We start from the raw sequence: 27,162 nt of genomic DNA, 5'->3' as shown, positions 1-27,162 counted from the left end.
GCATACAGTTCATGCAGTTTCCATATCCTAGTCCAGTCATTGTCATCTATAGTTGGGCTGTGAAATGATGTAATGGACATCCAGATAGTCCCCACCTCCTTAGGGAGGTCTTCCTTGCTCTTTAGTAACCAAGGCTGAAATTACTAATTGAATGGAGGTACCAAGGTTTCTTCTAATCATAGTTTTCTTTCTTTTTTATTTAGCTGAATTTTCTTGTGAGTAGGTGTGAAAATGGCAATGGGAAATATTGTGTATACAGTATCATAAGATTTTATTTGTAGCTCATTGAAGCACTATCTTTCTAACAGCCCAACATTGCTCACAGGAAGTAATGAGTTATTTCTAAGCATGTTGGGGGTTTTATGCGTGGATACACTTCCCCTTCACACAGCATAAGTAAAACCTTCACTTCACTGAAGTTAGTATACCCAAAAGGCTAGAGGAACATGTTTTTAAAACATGGATTTCTTTGCTGCTTGAGTTTCTTCTGACACAATGAGCTTCCGAGGGAAGGTATTTAGAAGGGAGCCCAGTGAACTTTGGAAGAAGAAAAGGACATTTAGGCGAATAAATCGAGGCGAAATCCACAGGTTGAGCTGTGTATGTATATCTACTATACTTTTTTTCTAGTTTATTTTTCATACAAGTTCTCCATTCAAGGGTTTGGGGGAGAGAGAGAGAGCAGTACTTGGACTAGTATTCATATCTGATCTCAGCATATAAAGCAAATTGATTCAATAAAGTTGGTGGTTGTGCTTCTTCTGGAACAGGGCATCAGGATTTCAACCCATTTCAGTTAAACTTAATGGAACAAAATCAGCTTAAATGCAGTTTTTTCATCTAATCTATGGTTTTAGCAGTTCTTATTTGCCTATCATGTAAGGGTGAAAGAAAGAGATAGGGAGGACAGAACTAATAATATTAAAGAGAGGCTTGGTTTGGATTCATAATGAATGAGTTAACTGTGGTTTATTCTGAATGAAAATGCATACATGGTCTTTCGTATGAGGAAATGTTTACCTGTGAAGTTGAAGGAAAAGTTATGTAATAAAAGTACAGGTTTAATCTTGGTTATTGACCATCTTGCTTATTAGCAATTTGACATGTGGGCTGATTTTCACAAGGTTTCATTTTCCACATGGATACACAATATAGTTAAAATATCTCTCCTTCCTGACAGTCAGGCTTAGAAAACAGAAGTGCTTAAGAAGTGCTGCTCTTTTAGCCTGGGCTGTGTTGTGCATTCACTAGGGATGTACACTGGATTCGGTTGAAATCTGAAGCCAGAGTAGAATTGGGCCACTTTGGTCCAGTTCTGTTGGGACCTGAGGCAACCCAGGCTTCTCTCTGAATGAGGCTTCATTAGTGACTTGTGTTCCAGATACAATACTCGCCCTCAGACTTTATTTCTCCAAGTAGGGGTCTTTTTTTGTTTCATTTCTCTAAACTCTGTGTGGGGGGGGGAGCACAGTTGAGTGGCTGACAGGTCCACCTTCTAATCTTCGGGCACATTTTACCATGGGCTCCAATCACAGTGCTTTGGCAGAAGGCAAGGATGTGACCAGGAGAGGAGATTTCAACCTGACCCTTTCCTGCACATGTACATACCATGCTTGCTTCATGAAATTCTCCCCGCTCCCCACTTTTTGTGTGGGTGGGTAGGGGGGGGGGACAAAAGAAAAAGCCTGCATTGATGCCAGTTGAGACTTTTTCTTTTGTTAATACCCCTGAGGGAGGGATTTGGGGAAGTAAACAGTGTGGGGAGGGGAGGTTTAACACTTCCCTCACAGTGCACAGTGGTCCCAATCCAAATTAGACCTGCACATGCTTAAGCTAAAGTAAAGAAAAATCCAACCCTCTGCTACGTGTTATGCAATTACCGTAATATGTAGTTTGTCTCTAAAGCGCTGTGTTTTCAATCTGAATCGGGCCTGTGCAGCCACTTAAAAAACAAAATCAAAGACATGAGAGGTCCATTCATGGGGAGTGGTAGGACACATGCTTTGCATGCAAAAGGCTTCATGTTGATCCCTGGCATCTTCACTTATAAAGATAAGGTGGTGGTGGATGATGGGGAAAAGCTCTACCAGAGACCCTGGAGAGCCTCTACCAGTCAGAATAGACAACACTGGGCTAAATGGACATAATATCCTGACCTGGTATAAGGCAGTTTCCAGCACAGTTGTGACCAGGGATGAGAGCACTGAACAGATCTCTGAACCATCCCCATTATTACTGTACTCTGGCTAAATTCTCTGAAAAAATATTTGGCTTTTCAAAACTTGAAGGAATGAAGAAAAATAAGCATATACATACATATTTGTTTAATTTGCATATTGTATTCTACTCTCAGAATGGAGTTATTCTTTGGTACACAACTTTGGTTTCTAAACAGATTGTTAGAATTTGGGGGGAGCTGGGTACCTACTGCCCTGTTTCTAAATGTCTCTTCATATTCAGCTACAAAGATTTAAGGATAAGCCTCGTATATGTTTATCAGCTTTCTTTAGTCAGTCTGGTAGAGTTCGGTTTCTTTATGAATCTAGATATTTTATCTCTTCCCAGCCTTGCTGCAAAAATATCTCACTGCTATTTTACAGGCATTGTGGACCAATTTGCCATGCATTTAATTTAGTAAAATGTGGCTGTCTCGCCCATGAATAATTGTTGATTTGTAAATAGTGATTTTGGAGAGAGACAGTTTTTGTAAAAAGCAGACACCACATTCTAGTGAGGAAGATAGCTGTGTGGAAGATGGTTTGTCTGTATACAGCCAGTATAGGTGCAGGTACAGCCAATATGGGAGCAGATGCACCCATACTCATCAGGCTCCATTGAATTGGCTGGTTGCATTTCTTAATGCAGATGGGAAGATGTGCCGCATCCCCCTCCAGAGTTGCTAGTTTTTTTGCAGCACCACAAAAGGGCTGCTCCAGGGCAGAATGTTTTATATGGGTACATTATTGTGAAAGCCACATCCTGATTTTAAAACAAAATCCAGGAGCACTGAAAACAGCAACATTGCTTTCAATTAAACTGCGGTTCTTTTTCCTGTGCATGATGGGCTGTTGTAAACTGTGTCTATTTAAACAGGAAAGCTCCGTGCTCTGAATTTTCTTCTTCTTGAGTTTGGGTTAAAGTAAGATGCAGTCACCGTGGCATGCTATTCTGTCAATGAATTTTTCAGTGGCATGTTTAGCCTCAAGGAAAGCGCTTAAAACAGGGATTTCCTTGAGTTCACTTCTACAATTCATAGTCTATGCCTTCCCACCCAGTATGTCACAAATGGAGCACACTAAATACCTGCCCCAGAGGCATATCTGCTGTCAGTATACAGTTAGCCTTTTTTTCTTTTCTTTTTCTTTGCTGAAACACATCTGAGAACTCACAGCGATGATAACTTTAAGGCTGTCTTTGCATGAGGCATTTATAGTGTTCTTGTGACTGGTCACTCACAAAAGTTTGAGGGTCATTTACATGGCGGTGTCAACCTCCAGGGCACATCCAGCTGTTTATGTTCTTTATCACACATATACACACACACACACACACACACACACTGAGATAATCCACTATTTAAATGTAAATCTGCTTTAATGGCTGTGTGTATATGTGTGGTTCTGCTATAACCACAGCTTGGGAAGAACAAGCCATTGGGCTAGCAGGAAAATCACAACTGCTCTCACACACACACCCCACCCAACCCCCAGTGTGTCTCCCTGTTGAACCACTGATTCACAGCTCGCTCTCTGCCTCGAGGTGGCGGAGAACTTGCCTCTGTAAAGAGCTGATCTTTATCTCACTTAGAATGTGGAAACAGAAGCCCTGGTAAATCCAAAATAAAAAACCTGGGGTGATGAAACCCTAAGAGCGTAACAGAATGCATAGCATAATTCAGAATCATTCCCTGTTTTTTGCTGAAAACAACTGGTGCTTCACCATAACTTCTGTAATTATCTTTCATTTATTTATGCTGGTTTGGGGGTAAACTGGATGCACTTCATTGGATTCTTTTTTGTCAACAAAATGAAACTATTGATTTGTTACCCCATACTTGTAACCCAGATAAAAACATGTTTTTATTTGGAAGTTGCCTGTGGGGTGGATCACTTTGCAAAAACCACTGGTGGCCACTGCATGGCAATAGAGTGGAGAGGGGAAGTACCTTTTGGCACTGGGAGATAGAGTTGAGGGTTCTGCAACCAGTAGTTGCAACTACTGCAACTGGTGGCAACTGCAGCCCCTGTGCCCATGTCAGAGTGACTGCATACTCGATAACCACGCACTTGTTCTGTGTCTGTGCTATCAGTGGCTTCACCTATCAAACTGTCTCGCTGGCCACCACCATCTTTATTTGTTTGTGGTTTTTTAAATTAAAATGATCCCACCAATCAGCTGATAATGGCTAAAGTTGAAAAAGTTGAGGGTTTCACATTCAAGTTTAAGTCCTTGGTATACACAGCCATAATCACTTTTAACAATGGAATAGTGAATGAACAGATAAAAACTATGTTTGCATTGTATTTTGCACTAGGTCAAACATTGTGTGTGTGTGTGTGTGTGTGTGTGTATGTATAGGCATTAGCATAACTAGAGCAAAATGTAGGCAAAAGCTGAAGAAACATTGCAGTCTTTTTCTGTAACGAAAAGAATATGTCTTAGGTGTAAGGTATTTATACTTAAATATACTTGATTGTATTGTGAGTGACACGTGAGTGCAAACTCAGGAGAGTCAGCTTGCAAGATATATATAATTCAGAGTGTCCCAGATTTCAAGCAAATGTTAATGATGGGAGAGAATTATAAAAAAAATGTTGCAACTGCATTTTTAAATTCATACTATAATGCCTCTTTATTGATCTACACATGTATTACTGTTTTTCAACTCTTGATTATGAAAAGCTTGTTGATATTTAAATCCACTATCTGTGCATATCCTCATGGGGCCCAAAGTCCATGCATCCCCTATCACTTCTAATTATGCTGCTGTGATGTGATAACTGCATGGCCAATTTAACTCTGCCAACCCTGAAGCTTCCTTACACTTTCTTCGCAAATTCAGGTTGTTGGGAGAAGCAGTTAATCCTCGGTTTCACAGAGCATTAATGTGATCTCAGTGTTCACTAGACAGTTTTGTTGTTGTTGTTCAGTCGTTCAGTCGTGTCCGACTCTTCGTGACCCCATGGACCATAGCACGCCAGGCCTTCCTGTCCTGCGCTCTCTCCCGGAGCGAGACAGTTTTAGGGCAACCTATTCCTCCATGCCAGAACAGAGAACTATAATAAGCTGTCCTTCTTCTTCTATGTGTCTGTTTGTGGTAAATGTTGAGAGAAAATTGATATTTGATGCAGAATTTGGACAATTAGCCTCAATTAAGAAGAACAAGAACAAGAAGAAGAGCTCCCTGTATGTCATTCTCTCTCCTCTCTCCATGAGATCGTTGCAATGTATGTTTCCTACCCTCTGGCAGTAGTAGATAGTGATGAAGAGCAGAGGTTGGGAAACATGTAGGCCCAGTTCAACTGTTACGATAAGCTAGGATTCCGGAGAAGCCTGGCTTGCCGAGATCAGGCAAGCGTGCTGGAGCAAATTGTCCATTGGTTCCTGTTTGGCTCCTCAGCTAACCATAGACTCTCCACCCATAGTTTGTTTACCCAGGCATCCAAACAATACCCAACAAGCCAGAGTCATAAGCCATGGTTTGTTGTTGGCTTAGTGTCACATTTCCCTTGGCCCCCCTCTTTCTTTATGCACTCACACACACAAATAGAGAGGCTTCAGTTTCACACCTTTAATTCATTATCAACAGGTTCATTACAGATGCAAATCCTCGAAACCTCTCTGGCTACAAAGGAATGCCTCCAGGGGATTCAAATGGGTACACCGAAGTTGCCTGCAGTTTGAAGTGAGGCTTGCTGGCTAGACTAACTTATTTATTTATTTATTTATTTATTTATTTATTTATTTATTTTTCATTTCATTTCATTTCTATACTGCCCAATAGCCGAAGCTCTCTGGGCGGTTCACAAAAATTAAAACCAAACAACACACAATAAAACAATTTAAAATATATAGAACATTAAAACCACAATATAACAATACAATCGCAATAAAACCTAGCAGCAGTGCAGGAGTTTAAAATACAGATTTAAAACAGCAAAGATAAAAATTTAGAAAGCTAAAATGCTAAAATGCCTGGGAAAATAAAAAGGTCTTCACCTGGCGCCAAAAGGAATACAATGTAGATGCCAGGCGAACCTCACTAGGGAGCTCATTCCAGAGCCGGGGTGCCACAGCAGAAAAAGCCCTCCTCCTAGTAGCCACCCACCTCACTTCCTTTGGCAGGGGCTCATGGAGAAGGGCCGCTGACGATGATCTTAAGGTCCAGGCAGGCACATATGGGAGGAGGAGATCCTTCATGTAACCTGGCCCCAAGCCGTTAAGGGCTTTGAATGTTAACACCAGCACTTTGAATCGGGCCCAGAAATGGACTGGCAGCCAGTGCAGCTGGAAAAGTACTGGCATAATATGAGCTCGCAGGCCAGTCCCTGTTAACAATGTTGCTGCCCTATTTTGGACCAGCTGAAGTTTCCGGACCGTTTTCAAAGGCAGCCCCACGTATAACGCATTGCAGTAATCCAGACAAGAAGTTATCAGAGCGTGGATCACTGTAGCTAGACTATCTCTGTCCAGATAAGGGCGTAGTTGGTATACCAGCCTAAGCTGATAAAAAGTGCTCCGTGCCACTGAGTTCACCTGTGCCTCGAGTGACAGTTCTGGATCCAAGAGCACCCCCAAACTACAAACCTGATCCTTTAGGGGGAGTGCAACCCCTTCCAGAACAAGTTGAATATCACCTAGCCGGGTAGACGAACCACCCACTAACAGTACCTCCGTCTTGTCTGGATTGAGTTTCAGTTTATTGGCCCTCATCCAGTCCATTACCGTGCCCAGGCACTGATTCAGAACAGCCACTGCCTCACCTGGTTTTGATGAGAAAGAGAGGTAGAGCATATTGATGGCACCTCAGCCCACACCTCCAGATAACCTCCCCCAGCGGTTTCATGTAGATGTTAAACAGCATGGGGGATAAAATAGAGCCCTGTGGAACCCCATGGCACAATTGCCATGGCACAGAGCAATAATCCCCCAGCACCATCTTCTGGAATCGGCCATCCAAGTAGGAGCGGAACCACTGTAGTGCAGTGCCTCCAACTCCCAACCCAGACAACCTATCCAGAAGGATACCATGGTCTATGGTATCGAAAGCCGCTGAGAGGTCCAGGAGAATCAACAGGGTCGCACTCCCCCTGTCCCTCTCCCAGCAGAGGTCATCCCACAGGACGACCAAGGCAGTTTCCATTCCAAACCAGGCCTGAAGCCCTATTGAAATGGATCTAGATAATCCGTTTCATTCAACATTGCCTGGAGCTGTCCTACAACCACCCGCTCAAACACCTTGCCCAGGAAGGGGATGTTGGCCACTGGCTTATAATTGTTAACATCCTCTGGGTCCAGGTTAGGCTTTTTCAGGAGTGGTCTAATTACTGCCTCTTTTAAAGCAGCAGGCACCACTCCCTCTCTCAAGGAGGAATTTACAACCTCCTGGACCCAGCCAGACATCCCCTCCTTGTTTGATTTAATAAGCCATGAAGGGTAAGGGTCAAGCACACAAGTGGTCGATCGGACTTGGTCAAGCACCTTGTCCACATCCTCAGGCCTCAGTAACTGAAACTCATCCAATAAAACTGGACCAGACGGTGCTCTGAACGCCTCTACCAATGGAACTGCATTAATGGTGGTGTCCAATTCATGACGAATCTGAGCGACTTTATCCTCAAAGTGCTGTGCAAACTTGTCACAGCATGCTACCGAGGGTTCCACCATCTCTCTCCCTGGCCCAGAATGTAACCCGCCGCGAACCACTCGGAAAAGCGCTGGACGACACTGAGAAGATGCAATGCTGGTGGAAAAGAACTGCCTCTTTGCCACCCTCACCGCCACAGAGTAGGCTCGATAGTGGGCTCTTACCTGTGTTCGGTCAGACTCAGCATGCGTTTTCCTCCACCTGTGTTCTAGCCATCTCCCCTCTTGCTTCATTGCCCTCAGCTCAGGTGTATACCAAGGAGCTGGCCGGGCTCTGCTCAGAGGGAGAGGGCGCTTGGGCGCGATCGTGTCAACCGCCCGAGTCATCTCTGCATTCCACAGAGCGACCTGGGCTTCGGCAGGAGCACCAGCCATACCAGCAGGAAAATCCCCCAGAGCCCTCTGGAATCCATTGGAATCCATTAATCTCAGCCCCCTCATCCACAATGAATTCATGGATGAGGGAGATTTTATTTTGGGCCAACCTGGCATTCAGCAGCAGCACCACCAGACCCGAGGGCAGACTGGTAAGGCTTCCAGGAACCAACAGGCTGGGGGAAGAACCAGAAGAGGGGACAGCTGTAAGGTGTCTAGCCCCTCTTCTCCTCAGCTGGCCTGTTAATCCCCCAACGCCATACCTCCCCCTGCCCGTGACCACAGTTATGGTGGCACCTCCCTGACCCCCTGAGTTGCCCAATAGTCCTCCCAGGCACATATTAAAATGTTAGGATATAAAATGCACAACAGTTTAAAATAATATAAAAAATAAAAGAGATAAAAGAGAACAGCAGCTAAGAAGGAGCAGATAAAGTCCACGTTTGCCCCTTTCCCCTTGTCTTTAAAGCTGCTGCCCTCTGCTGCTGCTATTTGCTGCTGGTATTGTGGCTGCTGGTGTCTCTGGACAGGCAGGTGGGTAGGTCTTCAGATCCTACGCGACTCCAAGTGCGACGCTAAGTGCACTTAGGGAAGAATGTCCCACCCTTCCAGTGATGCTTCCCTACATCACCTCTCACGCATCACTAACTCGGTCGACCGTCTGAGCTCCGCCCCTGACGTTTCCCTCTTAGCTCTGCGCTGCAGTCTAGCATCTCTTAGGTCACAGCCCCCACTCTCCTCCTCCTCCTTCTCCTCCCGGCTTCTCACAGAGGGGGACAAGGGGGGGGGCTTCAGGTCCAGCAGTCTGGGAGTTAGTAACCTGAGAAGCATGCCTACCCATATCTGAAGTGGCTTGGGAAAATGCATCCCCCGGTTCTGGCTGTTCCTCTTCTGCATCTGAGCTGCTAACTATCCCCCTGCACTCAGAATCAATCCTGACACTTAGCACTCTTCCTCGTTTGGAGAGAGACAAGCCATAATCCCTGAGCTGGATGTCATGAAAAGCAAACCACAGATGACATTTTTAAAAAAGCAATCAGAATGAGCAATCCTGTGGTGCCTAGGTGAGCAACCCAGGGACCATAGGATGACTTGGAAAATCCCTTCCGTGGCTGGAGACAGTGTTCTGACCTCAGAAGGGGGAGTCGGAGATCTGATCCCACCCCTTCGCAGTCAGCATGGAGTGAACCATGCCAGGTGCCTCTCTGAGGCTGGAAAAATGACCTTGGAGAGGGGGAAAAGGAGGTGTTATGGTGGGCAGGGAGAGGTGGAGGCCAAAGCGACTATGATACAATTTATCCTAAACCTCTTCCAGCCTCCTTCCCTCCTCCTCCAAAGCACCCTCGCTAGATGGGCTGAAAAGCCCATCTGGTGAAAATATAGGAAACTGGAGGACAGGGAGGTAACGATTGCCTCCGCTGCTCCTCCCACCGTGCCAGCTTCAGTCCAGCAGAGCATAGGAATCATGGAAGTCTCCAAGTGCGGGGGCTTCCATGCAGCAAGGGCATACTGCATAGGACTACACCCTTAATTTTTATTGTGGGAGGTTATATATTTCCTCAACTTTTTTTCTTTTTTGTAAGTATGGGACACTGTTACTTCAGCTTTCATACATGGAAAGTATGTACACCCTCAGTCATTGGTTTGGAACTGCAGTGCCACAGTGGCTTTTAAGGAAATCATATTACACTTCCTCCAGTGTTAGATTTCCAGGCTACTGGCCTGATCCTTTTCATTAATCATACAGACTTCTCCACTGACAACAGCCTGTCTTACACTGCATCGTTGAATACTCTGGCAAGGTTATAACTATACTTCTGCATGTTCTCCATGTTCCATCGTTTCTGTAGTAACAGATCCTTTGTTATGGATCAAAGGCAGCAAGGTCCTTATGGAAGGTGAGGGTGTTGCTTTTGCTTTGTCCTATAAAGCACAGCAACAGCAGGGCCATGAATAGGGTGAAAAGGAGAACCTGGGTTTCTGCCTGTGCCCTGCTCCCCCCTGCAGTATTTTCATTTCCTGATGAAAGTTGAATTTTAAAGATGTAGTTCTCAAATGGCTCAATTGCGTGGGTTTACTTTGCTCTACTCAGCTGGCTGTTTGACTGATCTTGAGAATGCTGAGCAGTTTAGGTTTTTGGTCTTCATAATTGAGTTCTTCCATCCACCTTATCATGATTTTGCTAGAGGGTTTGTGTAAACTTCTCTGTTGCTGCATGAGAAACTGGAGCCCTGTGCAACAACATACTTTTCATTTCAGTTTCCCTTTCTCAGGGATTTCTGTGTGTATGTGCTGGTGGTCTCTTCCTCCTTACACTTTGGTTGGGCATATGGGCAGGCAGCATCTGGGATGTTGCATTTGGGGGTCATACTGAGTCAATCTGATAGTCCTCTTCCATCATATGCCTAGTTACGTCCTCTGTGAGAATAAACAGAGAATTATGCTTGTAATACATTTGCCTTAGTTCACTGGTCCCCAAGCTTGGGTCCCCGGGTGTTGTTGGACTGCAACTCCCATCATCCCTGACCATTGGTCATGCTGGCTAGGGATTATGGGGGTTGTAGTTCAACATCCAGGGCCAAAAGTGAAGTCTTGGTACCAGAACAGTGAGGTCAGAGATGAGCACACGCTAACCCCCAATCATAATATCCAGGAAGGATCTCAGCGTGTCTTCAGCCTTCCTCCCTCTGACCTCCCTGCCAGTGTTTCAAAAACTGCTTTGATAGCCCTCCCTTTCCCCTCCCTTGGTTATCATCCTGTGATGGTATCTGCCAGCTTCTAGTTTGTTTCAGCCAGATTCTTGCTGGCCTCCTGGTATGCTACTTCTCACTGCTCTTGTGCAGGATGCTCCAAAGACCAGGCTAGCACAGCAATTGGCCTTCTTGAAGATGGCTGAGAATTTCATTTGGTTCAAGTTATATAAAATTTTATTATATATTCAAATTATATTTATAATATATTATATTATAACAGAAACTTTTACAAATATTTTTCTATAAATATTAAATCATACAAATAATTAAGGAATGATAAATCATTCATATTCCATTTTACAAATAAAAAAGAAATGTGTCCACTTGTCAGATGTAAAATGCAGTTTATACAACCTCATAATATCTGTAATAGGGAATGCGGATTAGCACTTCCTTGCACTTTATCGCACCAGTAGATAATAAAAAGGTCCATTTTTCAACGAAAGAATCATATAACTGTCTGCCTTCCCTCTCTCTGATCAAATGTGTAATTTTTACCATAGACACTTGTTGTTTATTCGGTCAGTCACTTCCGACACTTTGTGACATCATGGACCAGCCCACGCCAGAGCTTCCTGTCGGCTGTCACCACCCCCAGCTCCCCCAAGGTTGAGTCCATCATCTCCAGAATATCATCCATCCATCTTGCCCTTGGTCGGCCCCTCTTCCTTTTGCCTTCCACTTTCCCTAGCATCAGCATCTTCTCCAGGGTCTCCTGTCTTCTCATTATGTGGCCAAAGTACTTCAGTTTTGCCTTTCATATCATTCCCTCAAGTGAGCAGTCTGGCTTTATTTCCTGGAGTATGGACTGGTTTGATCTTCTTGCAGTCCAAGGCACTCTCAGAATTTTCCTCCAGCACCACAGTTCAAAAGCATCTATCCATAGACACGATATCCCATATATTGATCAATCATTCACCCTAAGTTAGCGTTCGCACTTTTTCCAGTTACAGGATATTGTTAACTGAGCTGCTGATAGTAAATGTTGAATCATTTCCACATTATCAGCTAAGACCAGATCTTTAACATATACAACAGTAACACTAATGGCTGTTGCAGTGGTCTATAACCTGTGATTAAGTCAAGTTCTCCTATTATTTCTTGCCAGAACTTCTCAATTTTAGGATAGGACCAAAATATATGAAATAGGTCTGCATTCTGATTATTACATCTCCAGCAAAGATTGTTTGCAGTAGTATAAATATTAAGTTGTATTACTATTATTGTATTAAGACATGCTGGGGTTAAGTATCATCTAAATAATAGTTTTTTAAAATGTCCCTTAAGATTGATGCTGGTTATATAACATGTGACATTTCGCCACAGCCATTTCCAGATATCAGTTGGAATGTGTTCCATCTGGGTACACCAGTGTTCCATCTTGCTTGATGTACATGTTCCATCTCTGTTCCATCTTGCTTGATATACATTAACAGAAATTTCCATAGAACTTTACATATATATATATATATATATATATATACATACACACACACACACACATACATATATACACATATATATATATACATACATACATACATACATACATACATATGTTTCACAAATTACTTCATCAATGGGATGGAAAGAACTTGAGGTTTTAAAACATTGAAAAGTAGGAGAAAACAGAACTGTCCCATGTGTCCATCCAGACAGAGAGCTTTGAGTGCTTACCTCTTAGAGGTTTGAATCCCTGTGTAGTCAACTAAGTTTGTGGTGCTGAATTAAGGTTGCCACTGCTCTTTTTTTTCCTGACAAGTTCCTCATCTTTAACAGCTACATGGCAGGCAGGTATAACACAGTCCTCTCCATGCTGGGAATAGCTGTGCCTATTGAATTTGGCCAATTAAAATTGGTGAGAATTGTGTTCGGTTCGGAGAATTGTTTTTGACAAGAGCTTACCAAAATTCATAAATTTCTTCATGCACAAAATAGAAAGAACTTGAAATTTTTAAAATTCAGATGTGAGAGAAAGCAAACTGACAGATTCATCCATCCGTACTTGGGGATTGTTGCGGCTGCCACCTCACAACAGAGGGAATTCAGCATAATAGTTGCAGTGCAGCATGTGTTCATTGTATTTATTTATTTATTTATTTATTTATTTATTTATTATTACATTTATATCACACCTTTTTTCTTCTCACTAAGAACCCAAGGCGGCTTATGTAGCCGTCCTCCTTCTCTCCATTTTATCCCCTCAGCAACCCTGTGCGGTAGATTAGGCTGAGAGTTAGTGACTGGCGTTTGTCAATTCCCAAACTATTGTCTATGCAGTGCGTCACCCAATGAGCTTCATGGGCAAGTGGGGACTAGAACCCGGATCTCCCAAGTTCCAGTCCAACACTTTTAACCAGTACCCTATACTGGCTCTATGAACTTCATTGCAGGTTGTTGTTTTTTTCTGGTCAATAACCTGTTCAGCAGTTCTTGAATTTCAAAAATGCTGTTTAATCTCCTTTGGCAGAAGGATGTTAAAATGTAGCTCAGGGATTCATCATAAGATCTGTAGGACAGGAATGTGACTGGAAAAACTCCGCTGTGTGTGCACTCACCTCTGGACTATGGACATTGTGTGCCCAAGCCCTCAAAGTAAGTTTTAGTCAACTTACATTGCATCTGAAGATGCTATACATGCTGTTTTGCCCCATTGCTCCAAAGAAGAGCGTTGTACTGAATTTATTCTCTAAGTGTGCTCGCATTTTGAAACCTCAAGAAAGTGATGCACTGTGTCTGCTTCTATGAAATCAATTATAAGGATATTTTTAGTCATCATTGCTGGAAAAGCCACACTGCTGAGACTGGAACAAACAATGAGAAGTTGTAGGAGGCAGGGCCTTACTGAATGGTTAACAAGCTATGTATCACTAAAGCAAACATATATATTTTACAATTGCGAATTGAAGGGAAAATTCTCTCTGGTTCTGGCACTAGCTCAGCCCAGGTGCATGTTAAGGGTAGCCTCACTGTTGAGAATGAATATGGAAGGCTCCATTTGTACACTAGTAAATAAATGGTCTGTAGAAATTGAGTGTAATAGTAGGAGAATGCTGGTGAGTGCCTCTTTTTATAGTCACATCATCATTTGCATCTAGCTAATGTAATTCATTACTCATTTGAGCTAGCAAATCTCAAAAAAAGCATTATAAAATCCAATCCTGCACTATTCAGTCTTGGCACAGAAATTGCCTAATTGGTTCATTTCCAGGAGAGCCAGACGAATTAAATTCAGGAGAGACAATCCTGTGACTGCTAAAAGCTTTCAATTTGCCTAGCTCAGTTACAAATCTCCCAGCAAGCATTGTTAGGGAGAAATGCTCTAATTCAAACTTTGAGAGGCTTCTGTTGGCTTTTATGACAAATCTCTTGGTGTAGACATTAATACTCTAGCAAAAATTATCAGGGGTTTCCAGCACAAATGCAAGGAAAGCCCCTCTCAAACTGCAAGTCAAAATGCAAGTATTGTGTGTGAATGTGTGTGAGTGGTGTATGTATGTCAATTCCCAAACTATTACCTATACAATGAATAAAATCAGTACTATTCAATTGCATACCTGAACTTTAAGGGTTAGAAATAATTCTTGGTGATTCAGGGTACTGGGATTGCATCAGTAACAAACTGTACAGATGTTGTTGTTTGTCTATCCCTAAAACAAAATACTTCAGTAAATGCACCTCACAGTCCATATGGACAACATTTTTTTACATGGTAAGACTGCTATTATCCCATTGACTTCAATGGTATTTAAGCTTATACTTACTTACATACTTATATGCAGTATTCTAGTCATGGTTTTTCACTTTGCAGCACTTTGTGGCCATTTTCTCCATCCTAGAAGCTTCATGTACTGAACTTGTGTAAGGCTCCAATCCTATGGTGGCTAGTCAATGACTAGAGAGCTATAGGATTGGTCAGTTCCAAGAGAACTGCCTCCTCACCCCCTGCCCCGCTGCCTCGGAAGGGCAGCGCAGAGTGGGGCAAACCTGGTGCTCTCCAGATGTTCCCCAACCTGATGCCCTCCAGATGTTTTAGACTTCAGTTCCCATCAGCCCCCACCACCATGGCCACTATGGTCAGGAATGCTGGGAGTTATAATCCAAAGCATCCAGAGGGCACTAGGTTGGGGAAGATTGTTCTACAGCAGCGGTGTTGAAACTCTTTCAGCCCAAAGGCTGAATTCGATTTTGGAGAAGCTCACAGGGGCTGCAGTCCAGTGGTGGATGAGGCCAAAAGCAAAAGGCATGGGGCCAGAATACCAAAAATAGCAGCATATTGTAGCTTAAAGCACATACTGCCAGTAACTATGCCTTAGGAGAGCTGTTTCAACCTTTTCTAATGGGCAGAGGGGGTAATACACGAATGACTGGCAGTCAGGGGAAAGGGAGTAAGGCCAGGAGAAGGGGTCACGGCCTTCTGGGAAACACCACAGGGCTGAATTTGGCCCTCAAGTGAGCTAGATCTTTGGCTCATGTGTCTGTGGTTCTGCACCCCTGTTCTACGGTATTTTTCTTGACACCAAGGCTAGTATGGATCTCAACAGTGAACGTAGCACTGCACATTAAGGGACATTTTTACTGTACCCAGTTCCTTCCCTTCCTAACACATACTGGAGAATGCTTTTTCCACTTTTAACTGGATGTGCTGAACTTGTTCCATTGGCTTCCACAGGACTAAACACTGCCTAACTTTAGCTGGCTTGAGGCTTTGGAAGAGGAATTTTGCAGTGTATGTACTTTACAATAAATCATAGTGAGCTATAAGATATGGATGCACATCTACAGCACTGAAAATAGAAGTACTTTTTTTCTACTTTACTAGTAGGAAAAAAATGTGAATGAAGCAATAAAAGACCACGAGGAAGGAAAATGGTATGCAGAGAAGACACCACAGCATTTGTCTGCTTCATTTAAATAAAATGCACCTGGAGGGTTCTTTTAGAGGTTTAGATGCACCGTAAGGTACTGTGAATCCATTATATAAACTAATACTTAATAGCAGGAACTTCTAGACAAATATAATTCAAGTCTCTGTCCCATAAAAGCTGTGTTAACATTTGTCCCAATTTTCATTTGTCATTAGCATTATGTCTGGGGAATCATAAATTTGGGTTATACGCGCTGAGGCAGGATCTTGCTTTCAAAAGCTCATGGTGCAAAAAAGAAAAAGAAAAAAGGAAGTATTCTCGGGCTTGCACAAAGCCAACTGAAATTAATGGGAGTTGTGTAAGAGGATAGTAACCTATATCATGCTGACAGTGTGGTGTAGAGCAGGGCTGGGCAAAAAAAAGTAGATCGCCAAGTGTTTTTGACTTCCGCTCCTAGCATTCCTGACAATTGGCCAGGCTGCCAGGTCTGCTGGGAGCTGAAGTCCAAAACATCTGGAGATCTACCTTCTGCCCACCACTGGTAGAGGATAGAGTGTTTGCCTTATACTGGGGAGATCTGGATTTGAGTGGTAAGACACTGAACTGCAGACTGGAAGGTCGGCAGGTCAGCAGTTCGAGACCCGAGTGTTGCGTGACGGAGTGAGCTCCCGTCTTCAGTCCCAGCTTCTGCCAACCTAGCAGTTCGAAAGCAAGAAATTGCAAGTAGATAAATAGGTACCGCCTTGGCGGGAAAGGTAACAGCGTTCCGTGCACCTCGGTGTTCAGTCATGCCGGCCACATGACCACAGAAGCGTCTTCGGACAGCGCTGGCTCTTCGGCTTAGAAACGGGGATGAGCACCGCACCCTAGAGTCGGACATGACTGGTTGAGGACACCTTTACCTTTACCTTTTTTTAGCTATAAAGCTCCCTGTTCAGACCTGAAGCTCACCTCGGGGCAGCAGTCATTATGTCTCAACCCAACCTAACGCACAGGTTTGTAGAAAAGGTGAAATGGAGGAGAAACCCATGTTTGCCTTGGAATGAGAGCAGGTTACACTGTGGTGTATAAATGCAATGGATCAGAAGGGTAAGATAATATTGCTACTGGTCAGACATTTTAGGGAGTGGCAAAGGCCATAAATAATAGCTATACATAGTAAATTATTAAGATGGAATTACTGCCCTGAATTGAACTGATGGGGCTTCCACGATAATGTTGGATTATGCAAAGGCATGTCTGCAGTATTCCCCCAAACCCCCATCTCAAGGAGGAGAAATTGCATGAGTGAGAATCCAGCTCACAGGTTCTCTGAAGTGTGTGGTGTCACGTCACCAGTACCATGTTACATGGCACTCATCCTTAAAGTTTTAATGATGTTTTGCATTGGCAAACTACTGTAGATGGACTGAGCTTAAAGGTAGTTGGGTTGAAGGTGCAAAGTTCTTCCCCACTTGCATTATATTAGCGTGCCATATTAGCAAGCTGCTAAAGTGTGGGATGAGGCTGGGCTGCTCAGTTTTACCATTTTCATGATGCTGGACTGAGGACAAATCCATTTCCCTTCACTTCTCTTTGCTACACTTCATGACAACATACTACTATGGAGGGAAGTTATATATTATACAATGTTGAAAAGGCTTTACAAAATATAATTTAGATCTGTCTAGCAATTGGTCCTGTAGCCTTTGGGAAGAATTTCTGAACCAATGCATGGGAAGTCAAGCATCTGGCTCATTTCAATTTTTGCAGAGTATGAGTCAAGTCTCTGACTGTGCCCTGTCCATGGATGTTTTGTTTTCACTGTCATGCCTCTAGTAGATGAGATGCTTCAGTAACAGAGTTAAAGAGCTGGTAGTTCAATCACTGGGTCCAACGGAACACTTTCTCTTGACTTCTATAGACTCTTCAAATTTCTGCCTTTATATGGGAGGACAATAGATGCTCCAGAAAAAGTATTTCAGGAAGATGTGAATATGATGGTGATGGAATCAGTGGGTGGGTGTCAGCGACAGTGGGGAGTATTTTTGCACTGATGATTGTTGTTGTTCAGTTGTTAAGTCGTGTCCGACTCTTTGTGACCCCATGGACCATAGCACGCCAGGCCTTCCTGTCCTCCGCCCTTTCCCAGAGTGTGCTCAAATTCATATTCATTGCATTGGTGATGCTATCTAGCCATCTCATCCTCTGCCATCCCCTTCTCCTTTTGCCTTCAGTCTTTCCCAGCATCAGGGTCTTTTCCAGTGAGTTTTCTCTTCGCATTAGGTGGCCAAAATATTTGTACTTCAGTTTCAGTATCTGTCCTTCCAATGAGCACTCAGGGTTGATTTCCTTTAGGACTGACTGATTGGACCTCCTTGCAGTCCAGGGGACTCGTAAAAGTCTTCTCCAGCTCCACAATTCGAAAGCATCAATTCTTCGGCGCTCAGCCTTCCTTATAGTCCAGCTCTCACAGCCATATGTGAGAAATACTGGGAAAACCATAGCTTTGATTATATGAATCTTTGTCGGCAAGGTGATATCTCTGCTTCTTACTATGCTGTCTAGGTTTGCCATAGCTTTCCTCCCAAGGAGCAAGCGTCTTTTAATTTCATGGCTACACATTGCACTGGTGATAGAGTCACACAAATCAAGAATAAGAAAAACAAGGAAAAATGCAAGGCCTTCTGGAGGATTCAAAGCGCTGTGGAAGTAAGAAATGTGAACCCCATAAACAGAGTACAATAATTTCAGTAAAACTAGTTTCTCTTTACTGCATAAGCTAATAGAATGACCATCCAAAATCAAGATTTTTGTACACTTTGCACTTTCTCTGCTTGGCTTTCTATCCAGTTGCTCTCAAGTTTGTAATATAATATGGGCAACTTTTCTTTACGAGTGCTTTTTGAGATGGCAACATACACCCAGGACAGCGAGAATAACCTTGATCTTAGAACTTCTTAAAAGTCAGCTAAAACTCTAGGGACAATTCACAGTGGAAATGGATGGATAGGATCTCACTATCTCCTTTATCAGACACCTTATTAAAATACTGCATTTTGGATCAGGCTTTAATTTCACCTAGCATCACCTCTGCAAACTACAAATAGATATTCTAAGCTTTTTGAAAACAATACAATTTCAGCAAACACTCAGTACTATCTCTTAAGTCTTTTCTGTGACCTGGTTTGCACAATTGTGGCATGGTTAACAAGCTACTGTGGCTTGTGCTGATTGCATGCCGGCTGGATTTCCCTAATTATCCTCAATGGCATGGCTTGTCATATCGTCCGAACCCAGGTGGCATGGCTTGTTTGAGGGGGCAGCAACCCTCAAATAACCTGTGGGCTGTTGTTGGGTTATGTAAGGGCTGCTCCCCCACCTCCTGTAACCAAACAAGATGATATGACAAGCTGTGCCAGCAAGGGTAATTAGGGAAACTGGCTGGCATGCAACTGGCATGCGTGAGCCACCATGGCTTATTTCCCTCGCTGCAATCATGTGGACCAGTCGTCTCCTTTCTGAACCAAAGTACTTCATTCAGGTGCCTGGATATCAATTTGTTCTGTCCCACTAAAGCCATCCTTAGGGTTTATTCCCAACTTGTAGGTTGCATTCTAGAACAAACAACTGGAAGGTGGTTTGTTTACATTGTTTTCAAATAAGACTAACACTTCAGCCAGTCAGTGTGTGGGTGATCCACATAAACTGAGATATATCAGGCACTTTTCCTGACAGCTGCTTCCCTCAGTGACCCACAAATTTTGGCTGGCATTGGTAGCTAAGCCAAAATGTATAGATGCCAGGCACCTGTCCCTCCCCTTCAGCACAATCCTATGCAATTCATTGGCATCAAGGGAACATTTTGTTTTATTTTTTTCAACCCCCTTGCAGGGGAGGGGGAGAATTTCAAGAAGCAAATCTTCCTCTCCCTGTGCACTGTGGTCCTGATTCAAATTTGGGCTGTGCATGCTTAGACTAGACTAAAAGCAAAGAGAAAGATCTGTTACATGCTATGTAATTAACATAATGTGTAGTTTGACCCCTGGATGGAATGCATAAAGAGTCTGGCTCAGCCAAGGCTATAACAGCAGGAAGAGATTGTTAGAAGGCCATGCCTAATGCTCTTTTAAGTCCCTGTACATCCTCTGTATTTTCATGACTGAGGCTAGAAGGCTGGAAGAGAGGAGGAAGAAGCAAATGAGAATGGCATGCTCAAACCCCCTAAGTCCTTTAATGATTATGGTGGCTAGAGCATAATAGTTCTTTCCTCCTCCTTCACAAAGCATCCTGGGCTAATATGCATAGTTGGTTGTGTAGTGGCTTTGTAGGGGCTACCCTTGGACAGCCCTTTTGTCCCTTTACTTTGATATTGTGCAGGTTGTGGACAATACTTGCATTGCCCATCCTATGTGCTAAAGGGTTGGATCATGTCCACTTCCGTTAGGTTCAGAATTTAAACTGCTTCTAAAGTCCTATGCTCAAAGTTATGGGGGGGGGAGCATAATTAGAAAATTGCTGTATTAAAGTTTGCATGTTTCCTTAATTCTAGAGAGCAAACATATATTTTGATATCATCAGAAGTTTTGCCCAATGGTTTTGCTTACGCGTTCCTGTTCTCTAATTACAGTTCATAAAACCATGTGAACGGTTTACTCGCCTCCTTCCCATTGGTTTATACTGATTGTCAGAGATGAGTCCAAGTGCCTTGAGATGTCTGACAGCTCTGATTCTGAATCAGAGCTGGAGCAGCTAGATCAGAGGCTGGGGGAGGGGCCCTCCTTAGTGAGCCAAGATGCTGGGAGAGATTCTTTTTCTGGGGACTTTGACAAACAGATGGTCCAGGCTGAGTCCTTGCCCCCTCTTTCTACTGTGAGAACTCAAGTTTCTGAGGTGGAGGAAGAAGAGGTGCATGACTTGAGAGATGCTAGGGCACATCGCAAAGCAAAGCGGAAAAAGTTAGGGGCAGGACTCAGACGCTTTGCCAGGATAGCTACTCTTAGAAGCCAACGTAGGAAGGAGCCAGCCTAAGGGAGGGCTATCACTGTGAAACAAGTCTGGCCGCAAGGTTCACGCCCACACTGTTGGCAACTTCACTACCCTTTGGTTTGTTTCCTCCTGTTAGGGATCACATATGAGTTTTTTAGGGGCCTGAGGCAGTCTGAGAGTTTGCTGGAATCTGCATTTGTAAAGAGGCTAGTCTCTAGCAAAATAAAGTAATGTTAGTCTGGAGCTTTGTCTCCTTGGGGTGTTGATTGCAAAGGGGGAATGATGATCCTTTTCTGACACTGGTTACCATTCCCCTACCTCCTGCCCTGTACTCCTTTTCTTTTCCCCGAGTCTTACTTAATAGCAAGATTCTGTTTGTCCACTTGACGTGTAATCTTGTATTTAGTATGTCCTTGCACACTGGATGAGCTCACCCATTTCTCATTATTTGGGTTGTATATTGAGGAACATGCAAATGTACCTTTTCTTTTTGGCTATTCCTTCTGAGCACTTTTTAAAAGACTAATATCACACTTCAACAATAATAGTACTTTCACAATGGCTTATGGAGGTATAATCCACCTCCTGACTGGAGAAAGTATGGGGCTAGCTGCCAAAAAGTTTATCCTGACAGAGAGACCAGGATAAATGCCAACTTAAACAGAGCAATGCTACTTTTATTTCTAGCAAGCTATCCAAATTTAAAATATGGCCAAACACAAGAGAGTAATGGGGGATGAATCAATGCATAGCTCATGGAAACAATTGAAATTAAAACAGGCCACTCGGCAACAAATTCACTTAGAAGAAAATTGCCCATATGCAGTGCCAACATGCAGCATATGATTTTTTAAAAATGCAGACAAGTTCCTGAGTTTAATGAGTAGGTTAATGTGACCGTGTAGGATGAATGGATATTAACTACGTATTACAATTACCCCACCCCACCCCAAGCAGACTAACTATCAGGAAATAGTCTGGTTAATAATGAACATTTTAACCAGCCAGTTCTGCTTGTCTGTGTGTGCTCTGCTTCACCACATTGTGCTGTGCAAGAATGCATCAGATCTCATAGCAGCACCATTGTGTGAAAGGCTATTGGAAATGGAGGCCCAGCTCCAAGCAAAATACAGGGGAAAGATGGAAGTTGAACCTTAATGTTGTCTTTTTGTGTGTTTTGTTCTGTTTCCTCAGCAAGAAAAACCCAAACTTCTGGAACCTTTGGATTATGAAACAGTCATTGCAGAAATTGAGAAGAATGTTGAAAATGACCATCTCAAAGATCTCATCTTGTTCCCTGATGATGACTTTTCAGTAAGTGTTAAATGGTTACAAATAAAGCAAACGCTCATCCAAAACCATGTCATGTCTATGGTTAAGCCAGTTTCTATGGCTTGTATTTTATAAGAATGTAATGCAACCAGCTCTGCATCAGAAATTTTCCAAATGCAGTAGGATCCAACTTTGATGTTAGAATGAGGGGCAATTGTGTAGTTGATAGCCCCCCTCCTCTCATAGCAGTGCCCCCCCCCAGCAAGGGTGTCACTGCTTGAAGGTGTTCTGACTACCTTTTCACAGCACTGTAGACCATCACTATGGTCTTTCCTTAGGGTAGGTTAGTGTGGACCATGCCAAGTTGGGCACCACTGCTGGAAGGTTTCTAAGTGCCTTCAAACAGTGGCAACCAATCTACGCATCACCATTTCCTGAGGGAAGGGCCAGTATGGATAGTGGCCCCAAACATCTTCAGGCAGTGTTATTCAGCCCTCCCCTGAAAGCCTTTCCTCCAGCTTGGCCCTGCATGGCAAAGGCTGTCCAGGGGCCTTGGGCATGCAGCTGCCAAACAACCCCTCGTCGTCTTCTCTGCCCACCTCTGCACTTCCAAGTCAGAAAGGTGGTTGGTCTCTTGTCACACTTGCCAGAGGGCAGGGCCGCACTCTCCATGGCAAAGGTTCAGGGAGTGCACTTCCTCCCTTGGGGCTTCACTGGTGGAGCCAGTTGGTGTAGTGGTGAGAGTGTTGGACTAGGAGTCAGGAGATCCGGGTTCTAGTCCCCACTCAGCCATGGAAGCTCACTGGGTGACTTTGGGCCAGTCACAGACTCTCAGCCCAACCTACCTCACAGGGTTGTTGTTGTGAGGTTAAAATGGAGAGGAGGATTATGTACACCGCCTAGAGTTCCTTAAAGAGGGAAAAAGGCGGGATATAAATGTAATAAATAAATAAATAAATTCTCTGCTACTGCCTGCAGCGTGCCTGAAAGCTGAGAGAGGCATCGTTGTTATCCTTCTTATTACTTTTCTTCTTTTCGTTGTTAAAAGGACTTTTAATAACAACAAAGCAAAACCAAAAATGCCTCTCTCAGCTTTCATGTACTCTGTAGGCAGCAGCCCCAGGGGAGGAAGTCCTGGCTAAGTCCTCCAGGGGGTTCTCCAAGAAGCTCAGGCTAGTGCTGTGCTGAAAATTTTGCTTCTTCCATTTTTGGTATTTGGTGGGGGGGGAGTGAAACGAAAACTCTGGCGAAAGAGACTGGGGGGGGTGAGAATTTCGAATAACTTTCTCTGTAGGGAAGAGGAAAGAATTTCTGCTTACCTTTGTAAGTGTAGGTGGTGACTGAGGATCTTCTTTGCATTTTTATTTGTTTACTTGAAAAATGCTCCCTGCACCCCCCACTTGCAGCTGCCCAGGACTCTTTAGAGAGAAGCTTCTCCAGCCCAGCAGCTCTTTCTGAACTCCCGTGAGACCACATGACCGCACCCTCTCCTATAGGCATTCAGGAAAGGCTTCCAGGCTGCAGAAGCTCCACAAAGCAAGAACAAATGGGGCTTTTAGAGCTTTAGAAAAATTATCTTCTTTCTTGCAGCAACATAGAGCAAGCAAGAAAAGAGCTTTTTCTAAAGTTCCAAAAGTCCAATTTGTTCTTGTTTGCAACAGCACCAGACATTTTGCAAAGCTTCTGCAGCCCGAGAATTCTTCCTGAATTCCTGTTGGACAGGGCGAGGTCACATGGTCTCATGGGAGTTCAAGAAGTGCTGCTGGGCTGGAGAAGCCTGTCCCTAAAGAATCTCATGCTGGGGCCTTTCTTCAAGTAAAATAAAAATAGAAAGAAGGGCCCTCAGCCACTCCCAAAGTTAAAAAGGTAGGTGGAAGCCCTGTCCCCCTCCTCAAGGACACAATTCTCTGAAATTCTTCCCCTCTATGAAAGAGGCAGAGAAAACAATGCCTCTTTTGCAGGGAGAGAAAAAATCCCCCAAATGGGGGGCAGGATTTGGCACAGCACTAGCTCAAGCAAACAGAGAGGCTGCAAGGACAGAAAGTGGGAAAATGGTAAAAGAGCATGTACACACACACACACACACACACACACACACACACACAGCCAATTCCTTACAGTAAGGTAAGCACTCAAGCCCTGCAGCCTGAGAAATTTCTCAGAAATTCTCACCCTTCCCACAAATGTTCAAGTGCATTTTCTTTTTGCTACTCCCCCCCCCCCGCAATAAATGGTCAAAAATTAAATAGATTGAATAATTTGGCACACTGCTAATATTAACTATGATTCATGACATGAGACAGGGAAGGCTATCAGAAGACAGTAAAAGACAGTGTATCCCATTAGAGGGAAGAGACCAGGCAAGAGGTCCATTACACCTGAGCTAGGTGTAAAACAAAATTTCTCACATACTGTTGACATTCATTGCTTAGGTTGCTCAGCCTCTTCTTTCAGGTGGTGACATGCCCCGGTCATGCTGTGGATATTAGGCTGCTCCAAAGAAGATAATTACATTGGCGTCATTACTTTGAGGGCCTACCTCCTACGATGGATACTGTAATAGGACTATGCAGATTGAAGTAGCTCCAGGACTGTGGGGAATGGGCAATATGTTTCCAAAGTAGGATGTGAAATGGGGGTACAAAGCGTTCTTCCCGCCTTACCCATCCCAAATGCAGCTTCTGGCTGTGAGAGGAGGGTTTCCTTGCCTTCCTTCTCAGGGCCTGAAACCTATGGTTAGTTTAGGGCATCTGGAGTCAGGGCCAGATTTCGAAAAGTAGGCCTGGTAGTGACCCTTGTTACACCTATGGCAATGGCCACATGGGAATGTGAGAGTGGAGGAAGAATTCTCCACCTACATCTCCCTGCCGCCCCATTAACCACTGAGGTCTTTGCCATTCCATCACATGGATTAAGGGGCACTGCTAGTCCAGCTCTCCAGCTTTGTTGATAGGAGACAAACAGATTGGGGTTGGCGGTAGATTTTGAAGTGCAGGCACTCTTCATGACAGTCCTCATAGCAATGCCCCTAAGGAGAGTCCAAAAATACATTGTTGATCCATATCAACAAACCAGTTCTAGCAGTTTTCATCTCCACCAGGAGCAGGTCTTTTGGAAAGCTAATGGATCTTAATTGCCCATCCAAGACCAGATAACTCCAAAACACTGTGCATTCTAACAGGGATAGTTCACAACTATATGTTGTGGGGTGTTTTGCATAGATGATCCAGATCGTGTAGCATCTTCTGTTCAACTGAATTCTGTCCACTGAATCTTACCATCGAATATAGCTATGGTAGCAAATGCCTAATTTTTTACCAACTGAGATTAAGGATGATACATTATGAAAATTCAAATGTACTAGATATATTGCAAATCTGTGCTTTCATTTCTACACATTTTTGGAAAATGTTTCTTTTTGGGCTGTTATAGAACACTTGACATTCCTCTTCTATGCTGACATTATATGACCAATTCATGTCAGGCTGCAACAAACTGCAACAGTTTGGAAATGAAATTATGTTACTGAACAGGAAACGTTTTCTTTTCTTTCTTTTCTTGTGGCAAGGTCTGTAGCTAGTGGTCTGAGCACACCTAATTCTCAGAAGGGAAGCTAGTTGAAACTTGAAGAATGGCACTGAGAGTGGTGCACAAATATCTTTCATCCCCCGCTTTTAAGTTGTTGGTTTTTTTCATTTCAGAGAATGTAGTGTGCATGGTTTTTAGTCTTCAGTCCCCCAATATTTGAAACAGATATTCTTTTTTTTTTTTTTCCTCATGAATTTTGTGGATTATTTGGGCAAACACAGCAGAATATTACTGTTTCCAGTCTGTTGCATTGTAAACGGAAGCACAACATTTCTTTGTTTCCTTTTCACTCTGAGGCTGCAGGTTTGCCAGATGTTTTGTACCTGGCCCGAGGCCTCCCTAACTTGTGTTTACCACTTCCTCCATCCTGACATAATATATACAAGAGCAAACTTCTGAGAGAAACAGGATTAAGTGCAACTCCTCCCTGGTTTCTCCCATGTTCTGCTTCATGAAACCTCAATCTTGCTCCCAAAGATCTTTGCAATAGGTATTTGACTACAGTGATCCCTGGAAGAGACTAACATTGGTTTAGGAAGTCTTGGCATTACCTGCTTGGGTTTCCCTAAATTGATGATGCCAGTTGTGAGACCAAAGTAATTCAGCCATTACTTTGATGTAGTAAGCCATGTCCAGATGATTTTGTTTCCATCAGTTTTACACTGTGAAAAGATGAGCCCCCACATGGTCAGGTGAAAGTTTTTAGGACTAGCAGACTTCTTGAGGCTTAACTAGATACTATGCTGGTGAAATCATGTTTCTTTTTCCATGTCTACCTCATTCACATATAAAGCAATGGAGGGGGATTTAAAAGGTACATGTAGGAGAGGGCCACAGAATCGTCTCCTATCCCAGGTTGGAGATATCCTTGGCTCATGTCTGGCATCAGATTTGAGAAAAATGTGTAGAGCAAGCTTTGTATATGAATGTAGCAGACACAATCAAGTCTAGTGTGTCCCTTCTTGCTCTGATGTGAAATACCCTAAGCTCAGTTGTCCACAAGAATATGGGGAGGGGGAGGTCCAACAGAGTTTGTTAGAACAAATGGCCCATAGCTATAAATTCTGTAGAACAGTCCAGCTTCCAGGTTCCTGCAATCAAAGGTGGTATTTCCCATCAGCAAATCCTATGGGTTATAGTCAATAGGGTATCTTTGATCACCTCAGATGCTCCGTCTTGCCACATCACTTTGGTGAACTATATAATAAAAATCCATTTCAAAGCATGATTGTGGGGACTGAGGAGATCAGAAATGCAAAGCATTTTGTATGCTGACTTATTCTATATAAATGCTAATAATTTACATGACACATGTTATCATGCAAAATGCTTTGCAGTCCCTCCAGTCATGCTATGAACTGGTGATATTTACAGAGTGTTTCCTGGTATTACTAATAAACAGTAAATGCTCTGTAAATGTCACCATTAGATACTGAGATACGTATGTAAAGTAATATATGTAGTAATTTCAT

At 43.4% G+C, this 27,162-nt stretch overlaps 1 protein-coding gene across 5 annotated transcripts in view; it reads left to right on the top strand.

The window, feature by feature from the left end:
• The window catches only part of DOCK10 (dedicator of cytokinesis 10), a 293,838-nt gene that overhangs the window by 118,018 nt on the left and 148,658 nt on the right, over positions 1-27,162 (top strand). For 4 of the 5 annotated variants that reach the window (XM_084847134.1, XM_084847133.1, XM_084847130.1 and 1 more), the window contains exon 2: positions 22,025-22,144. In XM_084847134.1, the coding sequence (XP_084703260.1) occupies positions 22,025-22,144 (120 nt within the window). Of the gene's footprint in view, positions 1-385; positions 601-22,024; positions 22,145-27,162 lie in introns of those variants that run through there. The other variant, XM_084847131.1, reaches the window with a different exon arrangement.

The sequence above is a fragment of the Heloderma suspectum genome, chromosome 3 (genome assembly GCF_057233095.1).
Source record: "Heloderma suspectum isolate Gila_16-S chromosome 3, 16-S_ref, whole genome shotgun sequence".
Lineage (NCBI taxonomy): Eukaryota > Metazoa > Chordata > Lepidosauria > Squamata > Helodermatidae > Heloderma > Heloderma suspectum.
Note: the sequence above shows the minus strand (reverse complement) of the source record. Positions and strands in the feature narration are given on the sequence as shown.